This window comes from Terrapene carolina, unplaced genomic scaffold (genome assembly GCF_002925995.2).
Source record: "Terrapene carolina triunguis isolate 2854851 unplaced genomic scaffold, T_m_triunguis-2.0 Scaffold66, whole genome shotgun sequence".
In the NCBI taxonomy this organism is placed as follows: Eukaryota; Metazoa; Chordata; order Testudines; family Emydidae; genus Terrapene; species Terrapene triunguis.
The window spans coordinates 60,792,415-60,807,478 of record NW_020664417.1 but is presented as its reverse complement, the minus strand read 5'-3'; the positions used below and the strand labels follow the sequence as shown (position 1 = coordinate 60,807,478).

Sequence of the window (15,064 nt, the reverse complement as noted above, 5' to 3'; positions counted from 1 at the left end):
TTGTCTGGTGCTGCTAAAAATCTAGAGAGTGCTCCCCCAACTCTGGCCATGTGGCAAGAGCCTCCTCTTTCAATTTACTTTACTTTAACCACAAATTCTACTCAGTTCACACATTTGCCCCACTTCTGTTGCAAATAACTGGATAGAATGTATCACATGCAACAGCTTTTTCTCTGTGACTAAACCTGGCAAGCAGCATTTTAAAATGAAGTAACAATATCTGTTTTTAAAGAATGCTTTATTTACTACATCCTAGGACCGTACCATAAATGGAGCAAGAACTAAATAAACTCAGAAGTTTTAAACAATACAAAGAACAGAGATATAGTAAAACACCCAAAATACTAGCACTTCTGAAAATGAGGCACGCTAATATATGTATATATTTATATATACATATATATTTCTTTATATAGTTTGTTCTTAACCTAAAAATGTTCACATTTCAAGTCATAAACTTACCTCAGTAGTGTACATGAAATGGTGGAGAAACAGGTATAAAGACAGACCACAGGTGCGGGGCTCAGAGATACCTAACTGACCGTACTACCAACTTTTGGCCCCAATCTTGCCATTGGAGCTGCTAGCACAGACCCCGGAGCCCATAAAGAGCCCCAGTCATCAAGGCCATTTGTTTTTAAGGTCTCTTGGTGTCTGCCACGTTAGGATATCATTTCCATCTTTATTTTTGTTGCACATAATATACAGGCATATGTAAAATACAGTAAGAACTCTAGTTGCTGTTTAAACTAAAGACCTTGGAATGGATCACGCCCTCTGCTTCTGCAAGCAGAGGAGACTTGGATTTGGGTGGATTCCGCTTGGTGGGCACAGAAATGGGGGCAGGGGAGTGATGGCTTCAACATTATCCCCCCCACCATCTCTCCACTGCTGGAACTTGCCAAGGTTTTGGTGGAGGAGCTGGGATGGGGTGAAGCAGAGTATCAACCCACATTCCATTGTATCATCCTCTGCTGACCCAATGGGTTTCTATGCAGCCATCCAGTCAGGTGTTGAAGCTGCATGAAGTGGCATTTACTCATGTTGAGTCTTATCTGTGGCCACTGCTTGGCATGAGATGACTTAGCCAAAGGCAGGAGAGGTGGGAACTATTTCCCACTTCTGCTGGGCTGGGCTTCTATTCCCCACTGATTCCCAGGAGAGATTGGTTTTGAAGGCTGCCCATTCCATGCAATCAAGCCCTTGGATAACACTCCAGTTGGGTTGGGCCTAAGGTCTAAGTGCGTTTTTGGAAAGGCTGGAACACGTGATAAAACTCTCCTGGGAAGGAGCATTGGGGGCAGAGTCTGATTAAATGGTTAACTTCCTCACAGTACTTTTGATAATAGTTAAATAGCATTAAATATAACAGAGTGTTGCTGAGTAAAAAACAGTGGCCCAACTTAAGTTGAGAAAATACATATTAGGTGGTCACTTATTTTAGTTAGATATGATCTGAAATTGTTGTCAGTGGGCAAAAGATACTTTTATTGTATGGACCTACAGTTGATTCTTAAATTAAAAAAGAAAGCAAAATTGTTTATTCACTACCCTATTGCACACCACACTTCATTAGAGTTGTCTTGGCAAAGCTGATGCACTTCATAAAGTGAGTGAGCTATTCCTTTGACATTTTACTGTATTTTACATTCACTGCATTAGTAAATAAAAGCCTTTAAACAGGCCACAAAACACTGCAATAATATATTTACTTCTTAATAAAACAAACTTTTTAATAACATTGAAATAAAATGTTTTTTTGTTTTGTTTTGTGGCAAACCACATACCATGTAAATTAGCAACATAAAATGACTTTAAAAATGTATATTAGAAGATATTTACAAACTCTATTTCTTAAATTCATAAGGGTATAGTCTCTGCCTTCCCTGATGTGCATGCATAACTCCAATTAACGCTAATGGGAATTAGGCGTGAAAGGGAGAATGGGAAGGAGGCTAGCCCCATTTTATTAAGTACAATATCACTAACACCCCTAGTACCTTAGAAATTTTGCATGAAACATGATGAAGCTACAGGTAAATAATGCAGTACTTCCTGCTGACAAAAGCACATTTGGCCCTGTCTAAGATATCATACATTCTCTGTCACTACTACTTACACTTCAAAAGAATAAAATAAAAAGAGCATTTAAAAAGAAACTAGGTTTTATACTGGAAGAAGATCTAAGTCAAGATACCTCTCATGAAATATTAGATACTCTGAGCATGTGCTCAGAGACTGAACTAGAAGTGACTTCAATAAATATAAAAGCCAGATGTTATGGAAAACACAGCAGCCTCTTCTTTAGCTAAAACGATTCACGTAATCATGCTTTAAAGAGGTTTGTTTTATGAGGTTGGTTTTTTTAAATAGATGTTTGTTGCCTGTGATTTTTGATAGTGATAAACGAACTGTACTAATGCCAGCACAAAATGCAGAGGTCTCGCTCATTTTCAAATTGCACTTTCCAGTATAGCTTTTTAAATAAGATACTTGTTGTTTTAAACAAAAACAAACAAAAATCTATTGTATGTATTCTTTAAATATTGAAAATATTCTTCAAAATATATTGTTTATACATTTCCTAGCTGCTCAGATGTACTTTTTTTTTAATATATATATAGTTGATATATTATTAAAGGCACTACAAAATAGAATTCTCTGGAGTGCAGAAGTTACTAAAAATAACCTTCATACCACAAATATATTGAAAATATAATTGCTTAAAAAACAAAACAAAAACCCAACCAAAAAACCCCTATGCAATCCCACTACTGTGTATAAATTTGTATAGGCAATGGGCTTAATGCATGTAGGTCACTTAGAAATGTATGAATACAGGTATGTTAAATTTTAAAAATATCCTAAAAAATTAGTGAAAACGTCACATATATAAAATATTTCAAACATAATATTTGATAACATTCTTCACTTTCAGGTTTTTTTCAGTTTACTGAGTCCAAACATATTCTTTTGCAGTAGGTTCTTTCTTCATAAATAGTAAAGTGTTCCTTCAGTGTTTGTCCCTCCCCTCCCGTCCCCCCACCCCTCACCCCCCACTGTTTGATAGTCTCAGTATGTCTGGTAGACATCATGTATTGGAACCTGGATTGTTGCAGTAGGAAATGCCTGAGGTATATACCCGGCATATCCTCCATAAGCTGCTGCTGCTGCTGCAGCTGCTGCTGCGTTCTTCTGTAGTGTGGCTATAGTTGCTGTTGTTGCAGCAGGAGCTGCAAACGGAACATAACTTGCACCATAAATCCCTGCAGCAGGAATTCTCTGAATATTTGGAGCCATGGTGTACACTGGAGTTATGGGGCGACCCTGGGGACAAAAAATTGGCATTTAACGTTCCAACTCACAGATTTTATCCAGTCCCTAGCAATCTAATCTACTAGGCTGAGTATAATTATTTCACACATTAAAAAACTGAAGTGAATCCTTCAAAGTTAAGGAAGGATGATCTTGTGGTGAAGGCATAGGACTGGGAGTTAGGAGACTGTGGATTTGATTCTGCTAGCAAGACCAAGGCTGTGGGCCTGTAAGGGTAGAGACAGCACGTCATGGGTGATGGGGGGGGGGGGGGAGGCAAACCAGTGAAGCCATGTGCATTACCTGCTCTTCCAGGGGACCTGGAACCAGCAAGCACAGGCCAGAAAGTAGGCAGGGCCAACTGTGGAGGGAGGGAGCTAGAGCACAAGGGTGATGTCACTTTTGTCTTTGACTCTCTCTGGCTCCTCAGCTACTATTACAGATTTCTGAAGGCAGAGACAAGAACTTTAAATTTAACATATTACTGCTCCTTCCCATTTATCCTCTCGTCAAACTTCGTGTTGCCCCTCACCTCCTCTGCTCCACCAGTGTTCCCAGCCTTGTCTCCTCATTTTCAGCTGCCCACACGGTCACTTTCATGTCTTCTTCCACATGGCCCTTATGCATGGTTCAACCTCCCCATCCATATATACATCCCTCTTAAAGATGCATTTTTTGCCACATGGCCCATAGTGAATCTAGCTGACTTGTATACAAAAAGACAACTCCCTAAACTCTGTCTACATTTCTGTCTTTCCTTGAGCACTTCAGGGAAAGGACTGTCCCTTCTCGAATGTCTCAGATATCTCCCAGGTAGTTTTCGCCAGTAGGGCTTCTGTGGAACTCCAAAGGTAAGCTGAAACTGCTTTCCTCTGCTGGAGGCAGCAGCGGTACCACTGCCTGCCTTCACCTAAGGGTACATTCCCCACTCTGGTACCACTGCCCTTGCTGGTGCAGGAGGTGTCAGTTCTCTCAGCACCCATAGGGGCAAATCAAGTTTCTGGGCTCTATTCCTAGCTGTGACACAGGACAGGTCATCGGGCCTCAATTCTGTAAGATGGGTGTAATAATACTTTTCCTAACCCATTGCTTGTTGTGGGGCTAAATTCATTCATGCTTGTGAAACATCTGAAATTCTTGTATAGAAGGTGCTATTGAAGTGCAAAGTATTATTAATACCTCCCCTTGTCCCTGTTCACCTTCTGAAATCTCACGACTTGTTTCCAAAGAGCTTTGCAGATCAGTGATATGGCAACAAGTTTACTTAGATTGTAAGCTTTTTGGGGGCAGGGAGTCTTTTTGTTTTGTGTTTGTACAGCTCCTGGCCCAGGATGGGGCTGCAGGACAAATAAGGAATAATAAAAAGGAAGGCATTTGTTTTGCAAATGTTACTGTGCCCAAAGAGTCTGTCACAATGTAATTACACAGAGTAACTCTGGAGCTGTAGTAGCCTCAGAGTGTCATTTTTTTTCACTATTAACATAATAAATGGAATGGAACTACAAAAAAAAAGTCAATATGTCATATCAAAATAAACCCTTACAGATCCAGCCAATGCCATAGCGTGGGTGACTTTCCCATGAGAGGGTTTCAGGATGGATTCCCATCCTGGTTTCTTGCTCCCTGACTGGACTGGCACTGCTACCGAGGCAACACCAACAGCCTTTTAGGGAAGCACTTCAGCACTATCAATAGAGAATATCCAGTCAGTTATAGGAATGATGCTAGCAGGCTTCAAAGGGTGAGCTATGTATTTCTTCTTGGTAGTAATGGCATGTGAAGGTTGGTGTGGCTAGAGCAATAAAAAACAAAACAAAACACCTCAAGCTGAGAAGGGACCTGGGGTTGTGTCTAGTCCCACATGCACAAAAGTGGCAAAACAGTTTTTTTTTTAATGTTATGTATGTCCAGTTTCCACTTGCTGAACTAAAGACTCCCCAAAATAAGTGCTGAAAGTGCCTTAGCTGTATTTTGTTGTTGAACATGAATTCTCTCATCCTATGTCAGACTTAAGAGCTTTTTACTATTTGCAAAGATCTTCTTAATTGTTGCAATTACACATTGTACTGCTATAGCACCTTCCATTAGAGGATCCCAAGGTGCTTTAGAAACATTACAGAATTTATTCTCACAATACTCTGGGGAGATAGAGAAGGGTAATTATCACCATTTGACAGATTGGGTAAGTGAAGTACAGAGTAGTTAATGTTGCACAGCAACTCTGTAGTAAAGCCAAGGCACGAGTAGAATTGCTTCTACCTGTGCTTTAACTACCTTCCTTTTTCTCTGTGGCCAATATGCTCTCCGGCCCTGTGCTATACGGGGAGGAGAAAATAAATTAAAATGAGATGGAAAAAGACCCCAAACTGAAGAGGGAGCCAGTGTTGCAAGTTTCTCAACTCTTCCCCCTGCAAGCCCAAGGAGACCCTAGCATAGCATCAGGGCACACAGTTCTGGCAGAGGCATGTTGAGGCTGTGCAGTAGCACTCCAGCTCTACACAGAACACTCCTTTTGAGATTTAGCTAATCTGTGCAATAGTTAATGTGACTCCTACTTTATCTGTTTGGGGCTAAGTGATTTACTGCAGTGTGAGACAACTGTCAAGGTAGGGCTGTTTTTTTTAGTCTAATAACTAAACAATCTCCTTTTAAACTGCAGCATGGCAAGAGGCCAGGGTTTCAATGTACCAAGATAAGCTTAGCAAGGACTGCATGCTGAATTTACCTGAAAAGGTGGAGGGGTTGAAACTGCAGGTATAACAGCTGCTGCTGCTGCTGCCGCTGCTGCCGCCACACTAGCTGGATCCTGCTGGACAGCAATGGGATTGATCATATGTTCCACTGCGTGGATTTTGCCATCTTCCATCATCTTGGCTGCTGGAGCTGCCTGAAACATGGAGTACTGGGCTCCAATAGCAGGGATTGCCACTAGAACAGACCACATACACAAAAACATATTGGAGTTGCATCTACAGTGCTTTCTTTCCAAGGTAAAAGAAACCTCTCTTGCTAGGTAATTTACACCACGCTCATCACTGTGATATACAACATACAAGGTCTTAGGGGTGCTTCTCAATTCATTTGTTAATTACTATAAATATTTCAAGGTGTGCTCATGGACTCAGTACTACAATTTTGTATGTACTGCATAGTTTTCAAACACTTTTATCTCAATGGGCTCTTAAAGCAGGACCCCCATGAGGGTCACACTGAAAACTTGTCAGGAAACTTGAAGGCTACATCAAATTTACAGAAATCTGTTCAGATTACAGTTGTCCTCATCTAGTGGCCTAAGGAGATGATAAGTTTGAGCATGCAGGGCTCCATCTTGATCTTAGTTACTGCCTCTGAGATCAAGGTGGGAGTATTGCATGCTGGGACCCGAAGTTTCCATAGGCAGAATTGCTGTATGAAAAGAAGAGTGTGATTTGTATTGTGTAACTCTGTGGGTAGCAGTTGGCCGATAGGCTTCACTTTGGCCAACTCTGCACTATAGTTACTTACTGTAGTATATTTTTCTGGCTTAATTTAGCTGCACATATTTCATCACATCTTTCTGCTTGACTCTGGTTTCAGTTTATTTATTTAATTAAAAAAAACCTCTTACGCCTTTCTTCTCATGTCAAAAAGCAGGTAACTTGCAATAAATAGAAGAACCGGGGGAAAGAGCTATGAACAGTGAGGGTTATACATGCAAGGCCTGTGAGTCTGTACACATTTCTGAATGGAGTTTGGCTGCATTGCTTAGGAAGCAAATTTGTCCTGCTGAAAATCTCCAGCAGTCACATGTGTGATTCTGTGTGTTCCTCAAAATGTACAGTCAGCTTTTGATTAATTAACATTTCAACAATAAATTTATAGATAACTGAATGACTACTTATAATTACAGATGGCTGGAGGAGGTGATGTTTGGATTGGGATCTGAATTAGCTTTACCCAATGGATCAGATCTGAAGCCAAATCAAGGTTTGGCTTCAATGGTGTTGAAATCTTGCAAGAGTTTATTCCAAACTGGCAGAAATCATGTGAGATCAACAGTTCTGTTTCCCACCATTTTGGTTTAAAAAAAAAAAAAAAAACTTCACAAGAACACCTCTTTTTATACGATTTTGAGCACACGTTGACAGGAATCAGAAATTAGTCCTTTCCATTCAGGTACTGGAACCAGTACCACAGGGGCAGGTTAGGATCTAGGGATTTTATCCAAACCTTCCTAAAATCTGGAAATATGTGAACTCAAGAGTCTGCTTCTGGCCTGTCTCTGAAGTTCTAATAAATTAGATACTGTCAATAAATATTTACTAGGCAAGAATATAGTGTGTATATCAAAAATCATTTTTCAAATAGTCTTTAGAAATACCTGAAACTCCTAAGCTGTATTCACAATTATGAAGGGTGGGAATGCTCTCTCTGAGAACTGACATTTTGCCCAGAGAGTCTGAGGATATAGGTTAAATTATCTCAAATCTTTCTTTGAAAACAGACCTCGTCTTTGAAAATCTACTTTTGTCATGCAAATACTAAGCTGAATGCCTCTTTTCTCAAACTACATCATCAAACTGTCAGGATGGCATCTTCCTTTAGGAGTGTTCATCTTTTTTTATTTTATTTAAGATAAGTGCATATCTTAAAAGTGATTTCCACTTATTTGTAATTGATTATTAGAGTATTTCATAATGTTACAACTACAATCAAGTGCATTTTTACTGTAACATCAGTGGTGTTTTATTATTAGTATGTCTCTTACAATTATGATTACACTGTAGGGCGAGGACATGATTCCTTTTTTCAGTGGCTCACTCTGGTCACTTGAATGTCGATTCTACCTCATAATATTTAGCCCAAACAGAAGTCTATTCAAACAGGGTCTTGCGGACTTCCACAACTTCATTCTAGCCACTACCATTTTCTCCTATAAACACCAAGGGCTAGATTCTCAGCTGCACCCAGCTTCCACAGGCTGTTGCTAAGGGGGTGGTAGAAAGGAACTAGTTGCTGTTCCCTGATCTTGTGGCTGGTTCTCCACTTGACCCAGTGTAACTTAGAACAGCCTAGAGGCTGTCCTAAAGTTTGTCAGCTAGTAATAGCACCTAAGGGGCTATCTGCCAGCCAGGAATTGCTGGAGCACTGTGTGATCTGGCTATCCCATTCCTGCTCTACCATAATCCTAAACTGGAGGCTCCAGAAAGGTGGCATAGAAACCAGTGCTGCCAACTCTGTGCCAGCTGGGAACTCTCCCACACCAAGGAAATCCTCACATAGGGAGATTTGCCTGCTTCCCAACCCCTTTGTCTTCTAGATGTCTGTAGTCGGGGCCAAAGTCACCCCGATGTAATCACTAACATCAAAGGAGATAAACAGGGAGGAATGTGACCCCTAGTCTTCAGTCTCTAGCAAACAGAGCAGCAGCCTCTGAAACCAGCAGCTGTGCTGCTATATGGTTAGACCCAGAGAGGACGCCTAGGTGTGGGACTATCTTGTTCCTTTGGCCTGTGGAGCCCACACAAGTGAGCATAGCTAGTAACCCTCAGTGAGTGGTGCCGGAAAATGCATTTGCTGCCTCACATTTGTAGAGAGGATGGTGATTGTTAGATTTGAATAGAACAGTTGGCCAAACTCAGCAGGAAGAATACAGACCTACTGGTCCCAGCCATAAAAATATCCTAAGTATCACCACAGCTGGTTGGGTGGGGTGTTAATTTACCCAAGCCAATCTGAATCTAAAAAGTTCAAGCTCAGTTCAAAGAACAGGCTGAATTTCAAGCCTCTTTATTCTCCCCACCCACCTCCCAACAGGTTTGCCCAACCTAGTAATTATACTAACCTGCACCAGGTTTAATGGTAACTGGATTGACAGCAGACAACTCCAAATTGGGTACAAGCTCATATCCTTTTTCTTGCTGTTTTCCTTTCCCTTCGTGGTATCTGCTATATATGCCACGGCCTGCAGAATATCCCCCCAGATAAGAGCCTCTGGGGCCAGGGGCTCTGTTGCCAGCTGCACCTCGCCCTCTGCCTCTTATGCTGCCTGCTTATAATAACAACATAACAAAATGAGGATGAATAACACAGTAACAGCAATGGGGGAAATGCTTAACACCCCCACATATAGGCATTTGGATAGTAATAAGCTTGCTGAAGTTAGAATAGCTGAATTTGAATGACTCTGCTCTTGAAAACAAAGGGAATCTTGCTCGAATCAGGAATGCACAATCAGACAACGCATTTTCTGTTGTTCGTAGTACTATTCCTTGCACGACTAGATTTTAGTGGTTTAGTTCAGACTTTGGTATTCTCTGGAATTTATTAATAATGTTGAATTTATATCAGCAATTTCGCACATGTTACTATTGTGCTTTTGGTCCTGTGATGTAGTGGTAGTTTTATGACAGGTTGTCTGGGTATTCAGACCAGGGGTGATGGAATTTTCCTAAAAGCGGGGGGAGAGGGCATGAGGCCCCACCCCTGCCCATGGCCCCACCCCTGCCCCTCCTCTTCCCCCCCCCCCCAAGCCCTGTCCCCTGGCCAAGCCGGAAGCCAGAGCCAGGCTGGGGAACCCAGGCCCCTCCACCTGCTCGGGGTGAAGGGCCCTAGAGTAGCCCCCAGCCCGTGTCCCCACCTTCTGGGCCTCCCTCTGAGGACAGATGGAGGGTCCGCAGCTCCCCACAGCTGCACACATGGCTCTTACCCTGACTTGGCTTTGGCTTCTGGCTTGGGGGCAGGGCCTCGGGGGCCGATGAGCTGCAGCCAAGCCATGGTAAGAGCCACCCAGGCAGCTGTGGGGAGCAGGGGACCTGAGGGGCGGGGACATGGGCTGGGGGCTGCTTTCAGGGCCCTCCACCTCAGGCAGGGTCTGCAGCTCCCTACAGCTGCCGAGGCCCTGGGGGGGAAGAGGAGAGGCAGGGGGCTGGGTCTGTGGCAAAAAGTGGGAGGGCCATGGCCCCTTGCCTGCCCCCTGTTCTGGTGCCTCTGATTCAGACATGCAATTAACTGATTCCTAGTGCAGAAATAGTTACAGATATAAATCCGGAGATTGAGTTGAGGCTGGAACTTTTGACCAGTTAGGGTTTACAAATATTTCTGTATTTATATAGGTGGTAAAATAATAAGATCATGCTTATTGTTAAACTGAACTTGGCTGGAAAATACATTTTCAGAATTTCAGTAAATTATATTCTCTGTAATGATAGTACAAAACCACTTGCAATTACAAATGTCAGTTATAATTGTTGGAATTTAAGCCGGAATGATTAATTTTTTGGTTAATTTTTAATATATAGAATTCAATAACAATTAAATTCCAATAATAAGAAAAATACTTCTAACTTATATAGCACCTTTCATCAACAGATCTCAAAGCTTTTCATAAAGGAGGGTACAGTATGATCAGTTTTTTTTACAGATGCAGTAACTGAGGCATAGATAGTTATGGCTAAGGTTTTCAAAGGCATCCTGTAATTTTGGGTGCCCATTTTGAGACACCTACGATCTGATTTTTCAGAGCACCCAGCGCTGAAGTCAAAGGGAGGTGCAGATGTACAACACTTTGGATAATTAGACTCAAGAAGTCTGGTACTCAAACTATAGGAAACTTCTGTTACTTGCCCAGGGTAATACAACAGTAATAGAAGTCAGATCTCCTGACACCCAGTCCTGTGTTCTGTCCACTAGTGCACCCCTACCTTACACCTGTCTTAGAAAGGGATTGTCAAAAGAAAAAATATCTTCAATATACTAGCATTAATAAAGTAACAGAGTATAATTATGATGAACTGTGCTGCAAAAGTAAGTTCAGAAAAATGTAAAACATGTCAGCTGTTACCTATTTAAGACAGATTCATGGCCCCTCCTTGAAAGCAGAGCTGGCAATAATGCCCCCTAATTATATCATGTTCAACTGTGCTTACTAACCTTTCACAAAGTAATCTCGATTGGGACCGATGAGAGCATTGTATGGATATCCATAATACGCTAGTGTGTATGGATCGCAAGAGTAAACATAGTTGGGTTGCTGAGTTACTTCTGTTGTTGTTGTTGCTCCTCCTTTAGCTGCTTTCTGATAACGAGTGTACTGCTCTTTGTCTACTGGTTTGGCCAAGGTAACTTCCAGGCATGAGCCTTCAAGTTCAGTGCCATTGAGGTTGTTCATGGCGTGAACTGCGTCTTCCCTACTTGTAAAGTGCACAAAGGCATAATCGCGTATTTTTTTAACCCGTTCTACGCAGCCAGGGTTAAACTGGCCAAAGATCTTTTTAATTGTATCCTCTGTGGTTTCAATCATTAAATTCCTCACATACAGGATTTTAACAGTCTCCATTACATCTTCATCAACATCTATCTCTGGTTCTGCCCAATCAACAGCAATCTGGTGGCCCCACAGTTGGATTCTCCCAGGCATCAGCTTTCTCCTCGCCATTGCGGCCGCTCGATGGCTTTCATACTCCACAAAGGCGAAGCCTCTATTTTTCATCTTGTCTGCTGCACTCGCATACACAATGACATCTAGCACGCCCTCTGTCACCTTGGAGATCTCTTCTAGTATTTCCTCTCTCTTCTTCATCTTGGGTATACCTCCAATGAACAGCCTACAGTTATCCACACTGCAGCAAACACCTAGAAGCCTACCAGGACGGATTTCGTAGTTGTTCAGTTCTCTGACGGCACGTTTGGCTTCGTGCTTGTGTGTGTACATAACAAAAGCATAGCCCCGATTTTTCCCATCAAAGTCCATCATCAGGCGCATTTCATAGATACGTCCTACGGACTCAAACACAGGCACTAGCTCGTCTTCGTACACATCACGGGGAATTTTACCAACAAAGACTTCACAGCCACGAGGAGGGTGCAACCCCTCCCAGCCAGGTGGTGGCCCGCCATACTTGCGCTGCCCATTCTCTTGAATCATGGTATATCCAGTACGCTCCATGAGTGCCAACAGAGCAGCCTCATTAGGTGCACCAGCAACACCTTCGGGAACTTTGGTTGTAGACATGTTGGAGGAGTCGTTACTCATCCTAGCAGTGGAATCCTCAGCTGTCATTATGTCAAAATCATTCAAAGTGTGATGAAACCTAAACAAAGAGAGGGGAAAGGAGGACATTAATTAGCTGTTGTTAACATGACAGGAATCTGACTCTTTTCTGCAGTTTATGTGCAAGTTTATTTTTCAAGATCAGGACAACTATTAAATACAAAAACATAAAAATTAAATAGCAAAATATACTCTCCTGCATGCAGTGGATACTGGCCCAGGAAACTCCCTGAGATGAGTTTCCTTCAAATCTTCCCCTCGTATGAGAGAATCTAAAAGGGGCTATGGAGGAAGGTGGTGGTCCAACTTCCCATGAACTATTTAGGTCTTGTTCTTGCACCCTGTCCGTGCAAAATTCCACTCTGAGGTGAGTATAGGCATGTAACCTGGGTGAATGCTGCTTCAAGTAGTTACTTGGACTATGTCTACATGAGAGCTTACAGCAGCGCAGCTGTACCAATGCAGCTGTGCCGCTGTAAGATCTCTCATGTAGCTGCTCTATGCTGGCGGGAGAGAGCTTTCCTGTTGACATAATTAAATCACCCCCAATGAGCGGCGGTAGCTATGTCAGTGGGAGAAGCTGGTGTAACTTATATCGCTCAATCGCTTATATCGTTGTTTTTCACACCCCTAAGCAACGTAAGTTTTACTGACATAAGTGGTAGTGTAGACATGGCACTCGATGCAGATAGCTTCTGCCACAGGAGGGAAGGATACCACGGAGAACAGCGGCCACCTGGATCCTCAAAACCCAATGGAGCCTGATCTTCTGGTAAAAAGGGGCTACTGCTGGATCAGAAAATGAGAGTGATCCTACAGAACCAGCACTCCCCATTTCCATGGTTCCCAGCTGGAATCCTTGCTATCAGTGTACCCTATATTCATGATCAATTAGGTATTAAGTAATTTTACAGCAAAATATGGACAAGGCTTATTAAACACTGGAAGCAGTACTTGTAAACTAAGAACTTCCAGGTTTCTGTGGACTTGCAGAATAAAATCTGAAATGGAAATAAAACAATTTTAACGTGGTTTATGTAAAGAACGGTTTTGGTCCCCTTGCAGTAATCTGGTAAATTTAGATGAGATTCCTAGTTGCCAGTTGAGTTAATTGTTTTTGTTATGGTGTCTAACACATTTGTCTTCTTTAGTAAATTAATTAATTACTTTACAGAAGCTGAAAAGAATAATTCAGGAATTACAGATAAAATCTTCAATTACAAACCAGCATTAATTGCCCACTTCACCTTGTATGTTTCCTTAGAATATGTGTTAACTACTTATGCTAAACAATCTGTTCCACCTTGTATTTAGCTGTGGCACCTTTCCCAGACCTGAGGAAGAGCTCTGTGTACCTCAAAATCTTATCTCTTTCACCAACAGAAGTTGCTCCAATACACAATGAGCACAGTAAAGCTACTGGAAAAGGAAAAGCAGTTTATGAAATTTTGTTCTGTATCCAAGTAGAACACCAGTGAGGGAGGTACTGTCTGTCTACTTCTTGAGATAGTCTTGCCTCAAAAAGAGGATAGAAATGCTAACTGCTACTACAACTGAGTGCTAATGATGATTTTCCTCTAGCTCAATTAAAAGAATAGTTGCTTTTGGATTTTGAAGATCACTGATGCATAGATATTAAAGACAGAAGGGACCATTAGATTATTTAGTCTAACCTCTTGTATACCACAGACCATTACATTTCACCGAGTCGTCCCTGTATGGAGCTAAATAACTTATGTTTGGCTAAAGCATAACTTCCAGAAAGGCATCCAGTCTTGATCAGAAGACATCAAGAGATGGAGAATCCATCACTTGCCTTGGTAGTTTGTTTCGCTGGTTAATCACCCCTTGCTGTTAAAAATTGTTCCTTATTTCTAATTTGAATTTGCCTGACTTTGGCTTCCAGCCATTGATTCTTATTCTCTACTAGATTATAGAGTTCTTTAGTACTTGGTATTTTCTCCCCATGAACGTACTTATACACACAACCTCTCACTCTTCTTTTTGATAAGTTTAACAGACTGAGCTCTTTAAGTTCCTCACAATAAGGAATTTTTTCCAGCCCTTGAATAATTCTTGTGACTCTTCTCAGCACCCTATTCAGTTTTTCAACGTTCTTTTAAAAATGTGGACACCAGAACTGCATACAGTATTCTAGTATCTGTCTCACCAATGCCATCTACAGAGGTAAAAACACCTCACAACTCCCCTGTTTATAAATCCAACCATCCCATTAGCTTTTCTTGCCACAGCACTTCACAGGGAGCTCATATGAGCTGTTTGTCCACTATGCCCCTTAAATTTTTCAGTCACTACATTCTAGGATATTGTCCCCCATTATGTAGGTACGGCTTGCATCCTTTGCTCTTGGATGTATCACCTTGTATCTGGCTGCATTAAAACACATTTTGTTTGAATGGGGCCAGTTTATGAAGTGATCCAGATTGCTCTGTATGACTGCTCTGTCCTCATCATTATTTATCTTTCTGCCAAACTTTGTCATCTGCCAGTTTATATTCCAGATCATTGATTAGGGTTACCATATGTTGTGCCTCCAAATGGAGGACACTCCATGGGGCCCCGGCCCCGCCCCCACCCCCGCCCACGCCCCTGCCCCAACTCCGCTCCCTCCCCAAAGTCTCCGCCCCCTCCCCTGCTTCCTGCGAACATTTGATTCGCGGGAAGCCTGAAGCAGGTAAGGGGGAGTGTGGGGGGAGG

The 15,064-nt window shown here is 42.0% G+C and overlaps 1 protein-coding gene across 2 annotated transcripts in view; it reads right to left on the bottom strand.

Annotated features, from left to right (window-relative positions):
- Positions 1–3,065: 3,065 nt before the first annotated feature.
- RBM47 (RNA binding motif protein 47) overlaps positions 3,066–15,064 on the bottom strand; it is a 60,922-nt gene continuing 48,923 nt past the window's right edge. The window contains exons 2-5 of one of the 2 annotated variants that reach the window (XM_024211692.1): positions 11,227–12,386; positions 9,140–9,346; positions 6,041–6,243; positions 3,066–3,327 (exon numbers count right to left, since the gene is read on the bottom strand). In XM_024211692.1, the coding sequence (XP_024067460.1) occupies positions 3,073–3,327; positions 6,041–6,243; positions 9,140–9,346; positions 11,227–12,355 (1,794 nt within the window). In that variant the 5' untranslated portion in view covers positions 12,356–12,386 and the 3' untranslated portion in view covers positions 3,066–3,072. The remainder of the gene's footprint in view (positions 3,328–6,040; positions 6,244–9,139; positions 9,347–11,226; positions 12,387–15,064) is intronic. The other variant, XM_024211693.1, reaches the window with a different exon arrangement.